General features: G+C 46.7%; 3 protein-coding genes across 4 annotated transcripts in view; 2 read left to right on the plus strand and 1 right to left on the minus strand.

Annotated features, from left to right (window-relative positions):
- lrrc45 (leucine rich repeat containing 45) overlaps positions 1-5,486 on the minus strand; it is a 12,819-nt gene extending 7,333 nt beyond the window's left edge. Inside the window, exons 1-10 of the mRNA XM_013914828.1 lie at positions 5,404-5,486; positions 4,692-4,977; positions 4,195-4,256; positions 4,024-4,094; positions 3,310-3,488; positions 3,025-3,153; positions 2,828-2,940; positions 2,158-2,216; positions 1,987-2,064; positions 867-1,034 (exon numbers count right to left, since the gene is read on the minus strand). Of these exons, the coding sequence (XP_013770282.1) occupies positions 867-1,034; positions 1,987-2,064; positions 2,158-2,216; positions 2,828-2,940; positions 3,025-3,153; positions 3,310-3,488; positions 4,024-4,094; positions 4,195-4,256; positions 4,692-4,920 (1,088 nt within the window). The 5' untranslated portion in view covers positions 4,921-4,977; positions 5,404-5,486. The remainder of the gene's footprint in view (positions 1-866; positions 1,035-1,986; positions 2,065-2,157; positions 2,217-2,827; positions 2,941-3,024; positions 3,154-3,309; positions 3,489-4,023; positions 4,095-4,194; positions 4,257-4,691; positions 4,978-5,403) is intronic.
- Positions 5,487-5,733: 247 nt separating this feature from the next.
- On the plus strand, positions 5,734-11,675 carry trub1 (TruB pseudouridine (psi) synthase family member 1). 2 transcript variants are annotated; one of them, XM_005748725.1, is made up of 8 exons: positions 5,734-5,949; positions 6,036-6,134; positions 8,386-8,441; positions 9,050-9,131; positions 9,240-9,312; positions 10,708-10,847; positions 10,930-10,986; positions 11,061-11,675. In XM_005748725.1, the coding sequence occupies exons 1-8, from the start codon at positions 5,802-5,804 to the stop codon at positions 11,240-11,242; spliced, it is 837 nt and encodes a 278-aa protein (XP_005748782.1). In that variant the 5' UTR covers positions 5,734-5,801; the 3' UTR covers positions 11,243-11,675. The 2 variants fall into 2 exon arrangements, with proteins under 2 accessions (XP_005748782.1, XP_013770286.1); XM_013914832.1 differs by lacking the exons at positions 5,734-5,949; positions 6,036-6,134 and adding an exon at positions 7,853-8,026.
- Positions 11,676-11,754: 79 nt separating this feature from the next.
- The window catches only part of hhex (hematopoietically expressed homeobox), a 7,403-nt gene continuing 2,028 nt past the window's right edge, over positions 11,755-17,129 (plus strand). Inside the window, exon 1 of the mRNA XM_005748726.2 lies at positions 11,755-14,309. Within this exon, the coding sequence (XP_005748783.1) occupies positions 13,919-14,309 (391 nt within the window). The 5' untranslated portion in view covers positions 11,755-13,918. The remainder of the gene's footprint in view (positions 14,310-17,129) is intronic.

Raw genomic sequence — 17,129 nt, forward strand, 5'->3', positions numbered from 1 at the left:
TTATTTGGAGTTGTGGTTGCTCGTTTTCCTTTTGTTTTGCTTTGTTCATTTGTCTCTTTTAATTCTATTTTGTTGTACTTTTTCAACATGTTCAAAATAAAGATTCAATCAAATCAAATCAAATGTCTGCAGTAGTGTGCATGCACATAAATGTTCTGGGGTATGTGAATTATGTGCAATTTAAATCAACTCGTTTGTAGAGTGAGTTTGGTTTGCGGGTGAAGTGAGAGTTTGGGTTCTCATCAGTTCAGCAGCTGCTGGTTTGTGGACTGAAACTTCCACTGCTGTATAACTGCTGCTGCTTCAGGTGTGGATGCTCCACTAACACTTGCCCACAGCAGGAGTGTGAAGACTCTATAGGTGGGACAGACCTGCTGTCGCTTCAGCCTATCGATGCAGCCACACAGAGTACTCTGGATGACAGAAGGAGTGATATGTCCGTCTGTGCCAGTCCTCCTCAGCCACCTTAGGAAGAGGAGCCACTGTCTTGCTGTTTTGTGAGCAGCAAACATCATCACTGTTTATTCTCACCAGCAGAAGCAGCTGACTCTCTCCACCTCAGGCTCTCGGCTCCATTGTCTCTATGTGATGTGGTCATGCAGCCACTTTTAAAGCAGGACTGGATCCATTATTCCTCACAAACCAGTGTCAAACCTCCTTTTTGTCTCTATGGTCACTGAACATTACTGCGAAAAAAGAAAGCTGACGGCATTGTTGGGCTTTCAGCAGCACTATAACACCATCTGCTCTGCATGATGTTATTATGTTTTAGTATTGCTGGATTTGTCTGCTGACTCTGTGAGCTCATCGGCCACGTAGCGTGTACATGCCGGTCATGTGTTTCAGCTTGTTTATGAGTGTCCTACCATTTAAAGGTAAAGCTGCCATCACTCTGTACCTCGTGCTCTTTCTTCCTCGCTTTGCTGTGTTGTTCCCTCTGTTCTTCTTTCTCAGCTTTCAGTCGAGACAGCAGCTCTCCCATGTTTTGGTTTTTCTGCTCAGAGAGTGCGAGGGCAGCTTCTGTCATCTGCAGCCTGCACAACAACAGATGATGCTGTTAAACGCATGTTTGAGGCCCCGGCTACACCGATCTTTAATCTCTGACTACCAAACTCGAATCAGCTAATCCTTTGTCCAAACTGACGTCTGTGCCAAGTCTCGAGACTTTCCTGCAAACTTCCTCAGAATGACATCGCTGTCATGAAAATAGGACAAACAAAGAACTGCTATCATGTTGGGATACTGGAAACCATAATCGTCATCGATCATCCCAGTGTCCTAACGCATCAGAGCTTCTGCGTTTGCAGAGTGGCTCATAATAAAGGTGTTGGTTAGAAGGAGAGGAGGGCGGGACTCCCTCTTGTTTCTCTTGTTCTCTGCTGGCAGAAATAACTCCTCTGCCTTTTGCATAACTGTCCACCGCTCTCCTCAGCTTGCTGACTTTTTTGGCCGTGGCTTCATGCAAAAATCCTTCAGTTGCAAGATGTCTGGGGGCATTTTTGCATGTGCTGTGTTTTTCCAGATGTATCCACAGCATTTGAAAGCTGTGACCTTGAAGTAAGTCAGAACCCTGCGTTTCTGCTAGATTGTAAACGAAATCCAGGCAGTTATTTGGACAACGATCACTTCAGTGCTCAGTGGGACTCAAACCCACACGTCAAAAACAAACAACGTTCTGTGACTCTGTAACAAAGTTTATGTAAAGAGCTTTCCTGGGACACGTTACTCCACACCTGCTGGGCACACGTACAGTTTGACAGCATTACAACCTATTGTTCACACGCGGCAGCACGACACGACTGGCTAACTGGGGGAGGGGCTTAGAACTCTCCGTGGATTTCAGCATTTTTTTGAGTGCCAAGTCTCCTGATATAAAGTGATCCTCGTGCTTTCTTCTTGTATGACTGCAGCAGCCACATATACGAGCAGCTGTCTTCTCACACAGCCGTTTGCTGGACGAGGACTGACGGAGGAGGAAACGATTACTTTGCGGTGAGAGAGTTGACAGCGGACTTTCTCTCGTTCAGAGCTTCCTGGAGTTGGCCGATCTGACTGGAGGTTGACCTGACGACAGAGAGAAAGTCACAGAATCATAAGAGGATGCAGGTGTCCCCACACACCATCTTCCAGGCTATTGGCCACAGAGTCACCGCTCACCTACTGGAGCGCCCCATCTCGTCCCTCTGCCTGTCTATGGTCTCCATCAGGCTCAGGAACTGAAACAAAAGTTAGAAATAAAAAACTGCATTTAATCTGAGTAGGTTATTGGACATTACTGTGGTTCATTATGACTCACAGAAATATCTGACTACACGTTACAAATTTGTGTAGACAACCGTGAAGATATCAGACTCCCTCAACCCTCGCTCCACCGTTATCAGCTTAGTCCAAACGTTAACCTGATTTGTACCGATATGTGTGTCTTGGCTATTTATGGGATTCACTTTGGTATGGACACTGAGCTGGAACTAGGCTGTGTGTCCACTACGTGATGAGAAACAGCTGCACTCACCTCTCGAGTGCAAATTGCTTTTTGACATTGATCTGTTTGCATTTGTCTCTTTGGAAAAGTAAATAAAGGTGCATCACTACACAGAAAATAAACCTTTACAGAATCCATCCTGTGGTCTGTGGATCTGTAACCACAGTGGGCTATAGCAACAAGAGTGCATGCACTGGGATTTCCTACTGGTGGTGCAAGTGCTGGGAGGATCAGAAGTCCCGTATTCAGACAGGTTGTAGACTTCTGATCGCTTCTCTGGGAGAAATGTTTCTTGGAGGTGAATGGCTGACCTGTGGTGTCTGCAGTTCGGGAATGCGAGGTTACCTGCCGGCCCTTCTCCTCCTTCAGTGTTTGAATCTCCTTGCTGAGGACCTGTGTGCGGCTGCGACTCTCCCTCAGGGTGGACCGCCTGTCTGAGTTGTGCCCTGTGGCCTGCTCTGAAAGGTAAAGATGGCGTGACCATGTTATAGTAACGCTAACGAAGCCATACTGCTAGCGTTACGAGCTCAGGTAGGACTTACCGAGAGCTTTCAGCGTGTCACTGGGAATGTTGTTCCCAGCCATCTCCAGCTGCACTATGCTCTTGTTGTTCTGAAGTGCCTCCAGCATGGACCTGCCTCCCAGCAGACCAATATTGTTCCACCTCAGATCTGAGAGAGGTAAGAGGAGTTAGCATGGACCATGTGCTGAGGACAACAGCAGCCTCTACAACCTAAACTTATGATGCTGCCATACGACGGAGGCTGCTCTTCAAAGCTGTTCTCTACCGAACAACACGGTACATGACGTTAACCAGTTAGAGTCACCTAGAACTTCCAGTGTGCTGTTGCGTTTGAGTGCCAGAGCGAGCGCCGACGCTCCATGGTGGTTGATTTGATTGTTGCGCAGGTCCAGCTGCGTCAGCGCGCAGTTGGAAACTAAACCGCTGCAGAAGAGCGAGAAAGCTTCGTCCCACACGCCCAACGCATTCCACTCCAGCACCAGCCTGCAAAAACCAAACACTGCCAGTTAATTAGGGACACTCTTCAGTGCTCACACTATGTGCTGACAGGTTCCTGCAATGATCAGAAATGCGTGATACGACTGGGTCACGTTTCTGCTGTCTCTCTGATGGGTTTGTTTTGTTTTCAGTATGATGTCCCACACTACAGGCTGTCTGCTCTTACTTTCATGTCAGGTGTTTGAAAATCGCTTTAATTCCCACAAATGCAATATTTTTGTTCACATCTTGGTTGTTTGATTGAAACTCATTTGTGGTGAAATACAAAGTGCCAGAGTGTTTCTCACCAAAAACAGAAGTGACTACAGCGGTTTTTGTGTGGTTAACTCAACAACTAAATATTCTGTGTGATCACTAAAGTGTCTGTGTGTCTCTACACTCAGCCTGTGGGCTTTCACAGGTCTCCCGCTGTTAAAAGACAGCTTACGATCTGTAGTTGTAAACCGGTGCTACACAACTATTAACCTCCATAAGGGAAAGAAATGAAATGGCACACAGACAGGAAAAGCATGAGTCTTACCTGCGCAGCGTCTTGTTTTGTGCCAACAACTGTCCCAGCACCTCAGCTCCTGATGATCTCAGGTTATTCCCCTGTGAACAATAAAAACACAACCTAAGGACACACAGATATTGTGCAATAAGATAAAACTAGTGTCACCGTGTGTGGAGAGTCTAATTTGGGAGCTGGTACCTTCAGATCCAGGACTTTGACAGTCGTGTTGTCAAGCAGTCCACTGAGGAGCACTCTGGCACCTGAGAGTCACACACAGCACAGTGACTAACACATCCTGAGTCACAATATTTACCAGAGCAGCAAATGTGGTTTATTATGCTAATGAGAAAAGATCTATATGAATGTGCTCCATTTCTCTGTTTGTTTGTAGCATTTAAAAAAGACTGCTTGCATTTATCCTTCTAATTCAAGCAGAGAAAACTCTGTAAATGTGAAGATGTGTTCAGGATCAGAACCAAAGGACTTTGTTGACAGCATCTGTGTGATATGTAGCCTAACACACTCGCTCTGATAGTTTTATCAATCATCAGACTGACTAAAGTACGCTAAATAGACGTGCCGCAGCAGAGTGACTCGGGCAGGGCCACCTCACTGCATCGTTGACATCAACGAGCACCATACACTTGCACATACTGTATAATTCTCCACATTACATAAAGACTGTCCTCACGCACCCTCCTCGCTGAGCATGCAGTCACTGAGTGACACCTCAGTAAAGACAGTATCCTTATGGAAGGCCTTAGCCAGCACTGAGCAGGTATCTGCAGACAGGCTCTGTCCACTCAGGTCCAGTCTGGAGCCCTGAGCAGACCTGCTCTCCTGGAGCTGAGCTACAACACCCTCCTGAGGCTCCACGCCTCCCTCCTTACACAGACGGAGGTATATCCGCCTGAAATCCTCCATCCAGGCTCTGCAGACTCCTGATCATCTGACGAGCAGAGCTTTCCGTCCTCAGACCAACTGGTGAAAAGAAGGAGAGACAAAAGTTGCTACTGCTGCTATCTATACATGTGCTGTTGATTTTCTTTGCATCAAAGATAAACGCATTAATCAATAACGAAAACGCCGAGCTTTTGCTGAATTTAAGAAAGAATTGACGATCACACGACACTGACTCAACCGTAACCACTGCAGCGACCAGCCCGCACAGCTGTGTGCATTTAGAGCGGACTGACGTGTATTTTACATGGTAGCTTGTAACAGGCAGAGCCACGCTGAGCAGCCAGTTTTGAATGAAAGTGACGCGAGGAGCTATCTCCACGCGAGTCAGAGGCTCGCGCGGGACAATCAAATCTTCAACCGATGATCAAAGTAAGGAGGCGTTTAAACCGGATGTCGTGACTAGCGATCAAAATAATAATTACAGGTTAAGATAAAAACACAGACCTCCACCAAAACTGTCGTCCTGACAGTTATTGTTGTCGTAGCTCGACCAGCTGACAGAAGAAGGAAACCAGGGCACAGAGTAACTAGGAAGTGTTTGGCGCAAAGCATTTTGGTCAACGTAGTTTCGAAAAAATCTTTATTTATCTAACTGCTTGTTGGTTTTTATCAGGCCTGATCTGTGTGAGGATGGGCGAAGACTGCCTGTAATACTGCTTAAACAGATCTTCAACAACAGAAGGCTGTTAAGCGTCGTGTTGTTTAATAATGTTATTCATGCAGAAGGAAGACGGAGTGTTTGCTCAACCAGCAGGGGGCAGTAAAGACAACAACGGGTCGCATAGTTGCCACTGAGGGTAAAAGAAGAAGATGGACATTAGCCAAAGAAAAGAGAAACGAGCATGTCCGGGAGCGTCAGTAGCACCGTCCCTGCGATAACTAGTTCTTTGTCGCAACTACAGGCGTTAAACGGATTGTTTGCGATATATAAAAAACAAGGGCCGACCTCCGCGGACGTGTTAAATGTACTCAAGGAAGCTTTGCTCAAGGGTAACGGGACCAAACAGCAGCAGGACGTCCAGCCCGGTGTTTGCGGAAAGCTGACCGTAAACCGTTTGTGTCGCTTTATCTTTCAGAGGCGGGAGTCAAAAATCCAAACCCGCGGAAGAGGAAGAACCAGAGCCTGAAGATGGGACACGGAGGGACGCTGGACAGCGCTGCCAGCGGGGTGCTGGGTAAGCGGCTAGGCTAGCGCTCACGTCCCGGTGCTGGGCCACGTGCGACTGTTGTCATTCCTGCCCTGGGAGGAGGGGGGAGAGGGGGTCAGTCCCACCCTCCGTGTTTACTGGTATTATCGGTAAAGCACCGGCAGGGCCCGACCTCCAGGGCTGCTCCAGTCTGCTCCAGTCATGCATGTCTGGGGGCGTTTTATACAGAGTTCACTATTAAGATCAAATAGATGTATGTTGATAACAATCTCAAATCCCTGAGACGTACACTGTCGTTTGTCTAGAAGTTGTTTTTTCAAGACTTTAACATTTTTCTGTAACAGGTGCATTTTCTTTTCTTTTGCACATTTTTCTTCCCACGCGTGTCCTGGGAAAGTCCGCGACATCGTGACTCCTGCATTTTCTATGACAACATGCTTGCTGTTTTTCAATGGATAAAATATAGTAAAGTCATGAAATCTGATCTTATTGTTTTGATATATAGCTATGTTGCTCATAAGCAGTGTACCCCTGGTGCTGGCCCGTCATCCTCTATGAAGAGTGGAATGGTCCAGATGACCCACCTGTGTAGGAGCGAGGCCGGTGGACTTTTAACACAACCTTGGAGAGGTGTACTGATATCACAGATGATGTTCAGGCAGCACCTCCACACTCCTGTCTTTCCTTCTCTCTCACTTCCATCAAGGTGCCAGTGGAAACAGCTTCAGTGTGTATGGGCACCTCGTTAGACCTATCAGGTGTTTTTCCTGCATTTCTGCAGTGTAGAACAGGCTGTCCCAGGTTGTCTAACTCTGAGCTGCTTTGTCAGCAGTCACACCATCTTTAAGTGGCACAGTTCCACTGGCAGCCATACAAGCCCATAATGCTGCTTCCAGCATGTTTGACAGATAATGCTTCATTTCCTTCTGGATACTTTTTGTCTTGCCATCGTTTTTGTACAAATTTATCTCAGTTTCACCTGACAACGTGGGATTTTTTTCTCCAGAACTGTGACTTTTAAATGTTTCCTGGCAGATGCAGTCCGGCCTTCTTGGTCTTGAGTGTAACCAGTGGTTTGCACCATGGTGTAGGTTTTAACAATGACAGGCCAAGCTCTTCGACTGTTTTTGGGACTTGAGTCGATGTTTTGTCAGGATTTTTATTTCTTCAAATGAAGAATTCATTTAAATTTTCTTCAGTGTTTTTTGGGCCTTTAGGTGTTTCTGGGCGGCCCGTGCTTCCATCTTTTTAAGAATGGACTACATTGGTAATTTGCTCTCTGATAGCTGTATTTTGTTTTTGTGCTTTTTAAATCAATGATGGCCTCCTTCAAATGCAAGTTAAACCACTGTCGTTGAACAATGATATCATAGGACTCGATTTTCCTTATAACCTATGAGCCCAACTGTAGTTCTTGTCTTTATTAAAGTGTTTTATAAAGCACCTATGCAGCTAAAAGTGCAGGAGGCCGGTCCAGTGACTCCAGTTAGCAGAGATGAACCTGCCAGACAACCCTGCTGATTGTGCTGGTACGTCTGGCAAAGTGGCCACACCCATAATTTTAGGAAAAATTAATTCACTGTGGTTGAATTAAATGGTCTGTATTTGTACAGCACTTTTCTAGTCCCTGTGGACCCCAAAGTGCTTTACACATCCAGTCACACACACAGCCACACACTGGTGATGGCAGCTACATTGTAGCCACAGCCACCCTGGGGCGCACTGACAGAGGCGAGGCTGCCGGACACTGGCGCCACCGGGCCCTCTGACCACCACCAGTAGGCAACGGGTGAAGCGTCTCGCCCAAGGAAGACGGCTCTTAACCAGCATGGCTGCTACAACATCCTGCAGCACGATGCCGTGTTGTCTGATTTGCGCCCCGCAGCACAGCGAGACGAGAGCACGCCTCCACCTCGTCCGTAAGCATAAGAAAAGCTGTTCAGTCAGTCAGCTACATTTCACTGTGTGTTATACTTGTATAACTATGCATGTGACAAATAATAAAGAACCTTGGACCTTGAGGTGATGTTGGGTCAGTCTGAGGGAAAAGCAGCCGCTTCACTGCTGCTTGCAAAGTCTCAGGTGATGATGTCATGAAGAAGGGAATAAAGCTTGTTATCAACTTAACAAAGCACGAAGATGAGCACTAAATATAAATGTTTCAGTGTATTCTGAGTTTGGTGAACTTTGATGAATGAATTAAAAGTGAGTTCAGTGAACACTTCAACCTGTGGGGGGCGCTAGCAGGACTTTAATCATTGGACTCTCTTTGTTTCAGTTGTTGGTGTTGGGAACGGCACCAAAATGCTCAGCACAATGTTGACTGGGTCAAAGGTCAGTTTGCTTCACTGCTGTTTGAACTAAACTAAAATGTGCATTAAACCTTGACGTCTGGTGAAAAGTGCGAGGCATGAATGCAGGTTAGAGCTGCACTGCTGCGCGTGTCTGATTGTTGTTTATTGTGCATGCTGACGAGCACAGCCAGGCTCTTGACTCTACCGTATGTCGTCACCTGGATGAAGCCAAACATGTTGGTTTAGCAGATGCACACTGACATGTTCCAAATAAAACGACGCGTCCTTTAGTTTGTGTCACAGTGAAGTCCTTTCCCCCATGAACTTCTAGCATTGTGTCGATACGTGCTGATTGGTCTGTTCCTGCTTTCATGGTAACAGATCTAACAGGTACTAACGAGCTGTTAGAAACCACAACACAAACCTCTGCGTGTGTAGAGAAGCACTTTTTTTTAGGTACAAGTATACATGCAAATCTATTGATAAGGACATTGTGTAGCATGTATACAATACAGCTTCTGAACAGACCCGAACGCCTCGTGAACTTTAGATGTCTGCGATGACAAATGCATGAATGATTCCTGTAACTTGTTAACTGTGGATGAACTTGGTGTGACACAAACGTGACACATGCTGTGTGTTTTTCAGAAATACGTTGCCGTTGGAGAGTTTGGAAAAGCAACTGACACTCTTGATGCCACCGGCAGCGTGACTCTGGAGAAAGGTTTTGGTAAATTCGATCTTTCAGATCCATCGACACAGCAGGATAATCTGCAAACTTCGCTTTCTCCTTTACCGTCTTGTCTCTCAGTGAGTCATGTTTTCATACATTTTCTAGAACACATAACCAGGCTGGACGTCGAGGAAAAGCTGAAAGCTTTCACTGGTGACATCATGCAAGTGCCTCCGCTGTGAGTCAACATCCAAACGTCTGAAGCTTTAGTTAGATCAAACGAAACGTTTATTTCTTAAGATGAAATCTTCTTTTACAGAAAACGAAACCTAAACTTTCCGAGCAGCAGCTCAGGACTTCACGTCCTCTGTTACTGCGCTTGTTTGGGATGGTGTTGGATTTGATGGTCGATGCATAAACGTGGGGCTCATGTGAGCTTCCTTTTTGGGGGTTGCAGTCATTTAGTGGCTCCGTGGTGCAGTGGTTCGATGCTTACCTTACATGAAGGTGCATGAATTGAACTCAGAGGCGCGATGACAGCTTTGCACGGTTCACCAGCTTTATCACAGACGCTTCCAGGAATGTGCCAGGTTGGCTGATGCAGCAGGAAAATTCAAATCAGGGAACCACAAAATGAGTGTGATTGTTAAAGTAGGCCTACACATCCATGTGTGGAGAAGCTGTTTCCATTTTCTGAGGGACATTAGCCGTGTCATCATTTTGAGTCCACACAAGCAAAGATCAGAAAAGGTTTTATTGCCAAATGTTGAGCAGCTTTCCAACATTAGGAAATGAAGGCAAACACTTAAATAAACATAAAAATGAAAAGTGCTAAGCTGATTAATATATACATGAGTGCAAAAGTGGAACAGATGCAGAGAAGTATGGGGCCATGTGTTTGGGGTGGGACCAGTCTTATGTTACTGTTCATGTGTCCAACAGCAGAGGAGAAACTGTTCTTATGATGAGGTTCTGGTGCGACTGGGCCGGAGCCTCCTGCCTGAGGGGAGCAGGTCTAACAGACTGAGTCCAGGGTGAGAAGGGTCAGCTGAGATCCCAGCTGCACGCCCCAGTGTGCTGGAGGTGCACAGGCCCTGCAGAGATGGGAGTCTGCAGCCAATCGCCTTCACGGCAGAGCGCACAACACGCTGCAGTAGACGCCAGAGGCTTCAACAAGTGGCTGAACTGAAACCAGTTTTCTTTGAATGTGCAGCCAGTTTGATGGCATGTTACAGGTTAATGATATGATCAGAGAGCTGTAATGACTAATTGTTGTAAAGGCTAAGAAGTGATGTGTGGACCCAGTTCTGTGTGAAGAGGCTCTGAGATCTAAATGTCCAGCTGCAGTAAACCGATCGTGTGTCCTTTAATGCCGTCCGTGTCCCCTGGGAGAATGAATGAAAGGCCTCTCAATGGTCCAGTTCTTTAAACATTTGAGGGTTTTTCGTCTTATTAGTGTAGCGCAGTGACCTATGAAGCCTCTGGAGGTCACTGTTTGCTCACTGCAGTGCTGATTCCCACTGATGCAGGAAGCAGTGCCTTTGTGTCATTATACATGGAGTTCATATAAAAACAGTTCTTGGTGCTAAATGTGTGTATTTTGTAACCAACTCTTTTCTTATAATCGTTTTAGATACTCGGCATTAAAAAAGGATGGCCAACGTCTGTCTGTCCTGCTGAAGAAAGGTCACAAGGTCGATGCCAAACCGGCCAGGCCCGTCACGGTGTACAGCCTGACCCTGCAGGAGTTCAAGCCTCCTCTCTTCACTCTGGGTTCGACACGCTGCATCACACAACAGGCTTTTAGGTGTTGTGTCCTCTTTGGCTGAATGTTTCGCTTTCCTTCGTGTTGCAGATATTGAGTGTGGTGGTGGGTTCTATGTCAGAAGTTTGGTGGATGACCTGGGAAAAGGTGAGACTGCCTTCCACCTGTTTCACCTTTCCATCGACGGCGTGTTGCTGAGTAACGCTGTCTGTGTGCTGCAGCTCTGTCCTCTTGCGCTCATGTGAAGGAGCTGGTCAGAACAAAGCAGGGTCCGTTCACTCTGGAGGAGCACGCCTTACACGAGGAGCAGTGGACGCTGGAACACGTCTTGCGCTCGCTGAAGACCTGCTCAGAGGGAGACCCGGAGGAGGACCATCCGAAGCCAAAGAAGGTAGTCACCTGACCGGGACCAGGATGCGGAGGGAAGAGGAAGGGGTTTCCTTTCATGTAAAGACTGATTTTTGGTTCATACTCTTCAGTTTTAGTTAAAGTTTGAACATCATGACACCTTACATTAAAAGTTGTAAAGCAAACAGTCATATAATGAGAAACGGGAGCAAAGGAGACTCAGCAGGTTACCATGTTGCTGGACCTGCACAGATTTGTGAAGAGTAAATAACCTGATCGTACGATCGGCGAGGAGCTGCGAGGGAACGGCGAGATCAGTGTCTGTGGCACCGAACACCTGTGAAGTTTTTGTTGTAAGTTTAGGATCTGATTTGTTTTCATCGGCTGCCTCGGTTTAGTTCACTGTTGTAAAAATGTCTTTTCCAAAGTCTTCCTTGAGTCCTGCTCAGTGCAGTGATGCACATGATTAAGTAAAAAAGCCCCCTGGACACGCGTGGACTGTTATTTCTTTGCCTCTAAGCTTCCCACTACAATGAAGACATCTACAGGTGAAACTCGAGGAATTCAAATATCGTGCAAAGTGTGGCCACAATCTTCCTCAGCAGCGCCACAGCTGATAGCATCCACGCCACGCTGCATCGAGGCAGTAATTCATGCAAAAGGGGCCCAAACCAAGTACAGAGTGCGTATGCATGGTTATACTTATTCTAATTTTCCGAGTATCACCTGCTGCTTCATTTCCATAGCGCATGCTCTGTGCCGTTTCTCATGGTTACGTTTCCTCGGTCATTCCAAACTCGAACAAAGGAAGGCCGGGCACATCCCGATGCGTTTGATAATCGGGATACTGTTGACTCGTGAGGAGGAGACTGACAATGGCAGATATATGGCGCCAGCTGCCGGGGGGCGGCTCACTCGAGTTATCAGCGGTTTTTGGCCCGGAGTCTGACGCCACGGGAGGCTGGCCGGATCAATGAGCTGCAATGATTGTCTCAGTCCAAATATTAGCCGTTTTGTGGATGTCTTTGATGTCTTTAAGGCTGTTTGCTCCACTTTATCTAAATTACAGCCGTTAGAAAGTTGGCAGACGGGGGCGCGCGCCAGGAAATCGAGCCGGCGGCTGGTTTCGGGGAGCGAGCAGATAAACGCGTCGTCCGGCTCCCAGGTGCGAGTCGCCGTTTCCAGCGACGATTAATGAACTCGTGTGACGATAAAATGTCGCGAGGCCCTGCGCGCGTGCAGCTGGGCCCCGCTGTGACTAAAGCAGAAGTCTCCGGTTATTGTTTAACATCCAATCACTTAGTGAGCCGTTACATACACGAGCGTTTATTGCTATCTCATCCCACAGTGGATTTCACAGGAAAACACCAAACATTCAAATCAGGAGTTAATCCCACTTGATTGAGCTGCAACGTTGGGGCCGTGGATCGCAGTCGGCCTCTATTACACTGTTAAGATAAGGCTGCGGCCCGTTTGGCTACACAAAGGTGTGTGTGGGGGTATAAAAGCAGCGCTGCGTGCTGTCTGTGCTCTGTTCACGTGGGTTTTCCATCTGACATTCAACATTTGTTCAACATTTTTAAAAACAATGTTGCCAAAGAAATGTTATTCACACAAGTGCATCATCGCGCTCTTTGCCTAACTGTCTCACTTCAGCGTGGTGCCAAACCACGGGGAATGTCTTTTTGCATAAAGCAATGATACCGATCTCTGGCTGGGACAACCTAAACAGTTTGGACAGCTACCCTCGTGGGCCAATCCGCTGACTTGTGACATGATACTTCCTGGAGCAAAACCAGTGAGAACTATCATTTCAAATCACACGTATCTTCTCTTTGAAAGCCCGGCTCTAATGCAAAATCTCCTCAAAGTTACCATTAAATCATCTCAGACTGCTAACAGACAAGGTCACGAAAACGCTGGACGCTCCTGCTGTGTAACAGTGCATGTGCTCTTATATTTCATTTATGTGAAAACGTATTTCTTATTGTGCCGAGTTACACATATCACTGTGCTAATACATATATGACACAGCAGCATGCAGATACTGCAACAATAAACGGATGTTCACTCATTATTCGGCCATGATCCAGTAACATGATTTTGCATGCAAGTTTTGATTGAGGTGCTTTGGGTAAATGCAAACAGTTTTGAGCTGAGTAGGAGTGTGACTTTTACTCAAACATTATGGGCGGTGTACACTCTTAGGAGTGTGACCGTGAGGAGGCTGAAGTGTGAGCGGGCCCGTACTTGCATTTTCAGACCCAGCTACTCTCAGCGCCGGCTCTGTTCCATTACATTCGTCTGTTTTCTGATTACCTGTTTGCGTCGCGTCGATTCTTCTGAAACACAATTATCTCCCCTCTCCTGTCATCCGACCACTGTGGAGTTCGTTAAGAACTGCGTGCAAGCCAATCAGAAACGGCCGCCGGCCACCTGCAGGAAGTTGGCCGTCCACTTATCTCCTCCCTCCTTCGGCTGCAGACAGATAACAGCAGCAACAGTTGAACAGAGTGGCAGCTCCTCAGCAACCTGATGGACACTAAAACAGTGTAACGGTCTCCCGAGCAGCTCGGAAACAGGCTCTGGTCGTTGTGTTTCGGGACTGGCTGAGCAGAGGTTAGCGCGGCTCATAAAAAGTTGCTGTGATAGAAAGAGGAAGGCTGCGGGACTAAAGACGCGAAGCTCTCCCCTAGTTTGGATCCAGTGCGCAGCAGCGGTGATCGGCATCATGAGCGTCCCGCTTTACGCACCGACCCCAATTCAGCCGGCACACCCGACCCCCTTCTACATCGAGGACATTCTGGGGAGGACCTCCACCACCACCTCCACATCTCCGTCCTATTCTTCATCGCCAACGTCTTCATCTTCCTGCTCCACTCCGGTCATCCCCACGCCGACTCTCCCGTCTCCCAACTCGTCCTTCAAAAGTTTGATCTCGCCGTACAGAACCCCGATTTATGAACCCACGCCGATCCACCCCGCGCTGTCCCACCACGCTGCGCTGACGGCGACGTACGCCTCGGCGGGGGCTTTCACCGGCTCCTTTTACCCGTTTCACCAGCAACACCACCGCTCCATGGGGGAGTACGCACAGGCGCTGCTCAGGCACGACCCTCTCGGTGAGTTCCATTTCATTTCCATCATTGATATTGGTCTTATCATTTGTTAGCAAACATATCCATTTTCTCCTTTTCTGCTGCCTTACCGTCAGACAGCCAGCATCACGTTTCTTGTTTTCCTGTGTGGAAATGCGCCAGTTAAACTCAGTTCCTCAAGTCTGCACTGCTGGTTTTATTTCACTGGAAATCAGGACCCTTAAAATAGTTAAGGTCATATATTCACAATTTGCATTGTAAAATGAATAAATCCTATATTATTGGACATTATATCGCTCAGTGACAATTTGGGTGAACCTGAAATCTGTTCGCGGCAACATATACACTTGGATGATGTGGCAGTAAGACAACTTTCTGCTCTTTGCATGAAAACTTTAATGTCTTCACAAGCTTCGTTTCAGTCCCAGCGAAACCATTTTTGCATAAGCATCACGCTTGGTCATGCATGTCGAACTCAAGATCATCTACACTTGCACTGCTCCTCTTAAACACACTTTAGAGTCGAGGACACACTTTGTGCGTCTTCGCGAAGCCTTCAGCTCATTTTGGTCTCACAAGAACATTTGTGCACGATGCGCGACCACGCACACATGAGTCACATTGTTATTGTGACAGACGTATTTGGGGCCACAATAGCAGCAGGCATATCCATTCAGTGTGCTGCTGCTGGTGGTGATAGGGAGGTGCATGGCAACCTTGACTCGTTTTCCTGACTCCCATTGTTCTGAAACATCAGAGGAGCGAGTCAGCCAGTGACTAAAACATAGCCAGGCCCTAAATCACTTGTTATTTCACTGCTGTGCGTGTGTGTGTGCGTCATATACTTTTGAGCACCAAGTAGTTGGGTTATTTTTCTCTAGGGTATTGACTGACCATGAGCTTACCACAAGTCTTTTATTATTATTATTATGATAATAATTATTAGCAGTATTAGTGAAATCGGCTGTGTGAGTATGGAGCCGTGAAAGCTGCTTTACATGATGTTCCCGGGGTGCTTGAAGCCATCACACACGCTGTGCGCCGTGTTAGAGGCCAGAAGTGATGGTCCTCTTAAGTATAGTGTAACAAGCGGACCGTCTGACTGTGTGCTGCTGAACAAGCCGGGCCTTTTTCCGTTCATAGCGGAAGCTGTGAGCCTGTCGATAGGAGTAAATCTGGTTTCAGAAGCTGTTAAATGTTTTCCTGTCTCACCCCGGCCAGCCGCTTCCTCGGGAGCCCGCTGCACGCTGCTGATTATTTTATCGACATCCTCAATACAGACATATTCAGGAAACACTCGGCCTCTGATAGCCCGGGATCCGTTTTTCACATATTGTTGCACTTCCTCTGCCGGGCTCGCGAGGATGTGGCTGACTTTCTTTATGGTTGGCGGCGAGAAGAAAATAAGGCAAACAGAGAGCTAATGGGGACTTATGAGAAAGATAAAGTCTCCTAACAGCAGCTACAGTCGTGTCCTCCCAACTCAGCTGACCTTTCAGACAGACGACAAACAAGCACGAACTGAGATTGCCCGAGGAGAACAATGATTGGTTCCAGCGCCTACTATCATCTGTAATCATCTGGTATGATATGTCTTGTCGAACAGCGGATTAAAGAAGCTGTGCTCTATAAATACCGCGCACACCTCCTCTGGCTATTTTAAGCAGCCCGCAGTGCGCGCGCTTTCAGGCCCGCTTATGTTCCGATCTCCGTCACTCACAGTTTTATGAAACTGTTATTAACGAGCTATCCCAACCGCCACATCTGTGCATCTATTTACAGCGATCACGTTAATGCTCTGATTTGGTCTGCAGGCCGCTGCGCGCCAACGGCAGAAAGTTACAAAGTAACACAAAGCCAACAAAAACTGTGAGTGCGAAATATTTCAAACAGAAGTGCGCGTGCTTAATTACCACAATTATAACGAGCTTATCATTCCAGTTTCACAGATCTTTATTAGCCGAGCGTAAACGGCACGAACACAAACTTCTCACATATTCAGTGAAAACGTTTCATTTTAGGTCATTTCCTTCATTTTCGCCGCAAATTGATTTTTACTCAACCTTTCCTGTACTTGTATTTTCGCTCAGTGTCTCTTGGGGCTGGATTGGCTAACTTCCTTAGGAAAAGCGCAGCAATAAGAAGGTCTTTGACAGCAGTTTCGACCACAAACATTCATATTGTGTCAGAGCTGAGCACAGGAGTGTCTGTTGGTGGATGCCATTGCCTATAATCACACCGCAAAGCAGGAAGCACATGAAGCGGATATTTGGCCATAGTTTTCACTGTCACGACCTTCCTGAAAAGACAGCTCGCAGCAGGCTGCAGGCTGCCGTTGTTTGTTCCCGGCCATCACCCGGGGAGGAAAGCAGACAGGACAAAAACACCCAGCGGCCTTTCGCTCCAATAAATCTCTTCAACAGCACCGATCCTTTCCCCTCATTAATCCGCAGTCAATTAGGAATTATGTTCATTTCTAATCGAGTTTTAGGGTATAAACTTTGAAAAGCACATCGAGACTTTTGGAGATTTTGAACCTCATTAAAATCAGCACCGGTGTAAAACAACGTAAAACATCATAATAATCATAATAATAATCATTTGTATTTGTATGAAATCTTTATTTTGAACATGTTAAAATATTATAACAACAACAGAGAAAAAAGAGACAAACAAAACAAAACAATAATAATTATAAATAACTTACATTTATTTCACAATGCAGTAGAAAGAAGCGCAGCTTATTTAATCCCGCACATTTCCCACTATTTAGTAACTAATAGTCTCCACTTTTTCTTCCTGTTTATGCCCTGTCCATCAGAAATTCTTCATTACAGTTTTACA

Source organism: Pundamilia nyererei, unplaced genomic scaffold (assembly GCF_000239375.1).
Source record: "Pundamilia nyererei isolate P.nyererei 1_Seehausen unplaced genomic scaffold, PunNye1.0 scaffold00228, whole genome shotgun sequence".
NCBI lineage: Eukaryota > Metazoa > Chordata > Actinopteri > Cichliformes > Cichlidae > Pundamilia > Pundamilia nyererei.

What these genes read in the sequence shown, in the direction of transcription:
- trub1 (XM_005748725.1), top strand. Translation starts at nt 5,802, where the DNA reads ATGTCCGGGAGCGTCAGTAGCACCGTCCCTGCGATAACTAGTTCTTTG. An exon ending in CAAGGAAGCTTTGCTCAAGG is followed by an intron (nt 5,950 to 6,035) that starts GTAACGGGACCA and finishes TTTATCTTTCAG; the next exon opens with AGGCGGGAGTCAAAAATCCA. An exon ending in GCCTCCTCTCTTCACTCTGG is followed by an intron (nt 10,848 to 10,929) that starts GTTCGACACGCT and finishes TTCGTGTTGCAG; the next exon opens with ATATTGAGTGTGGTGGTGGG.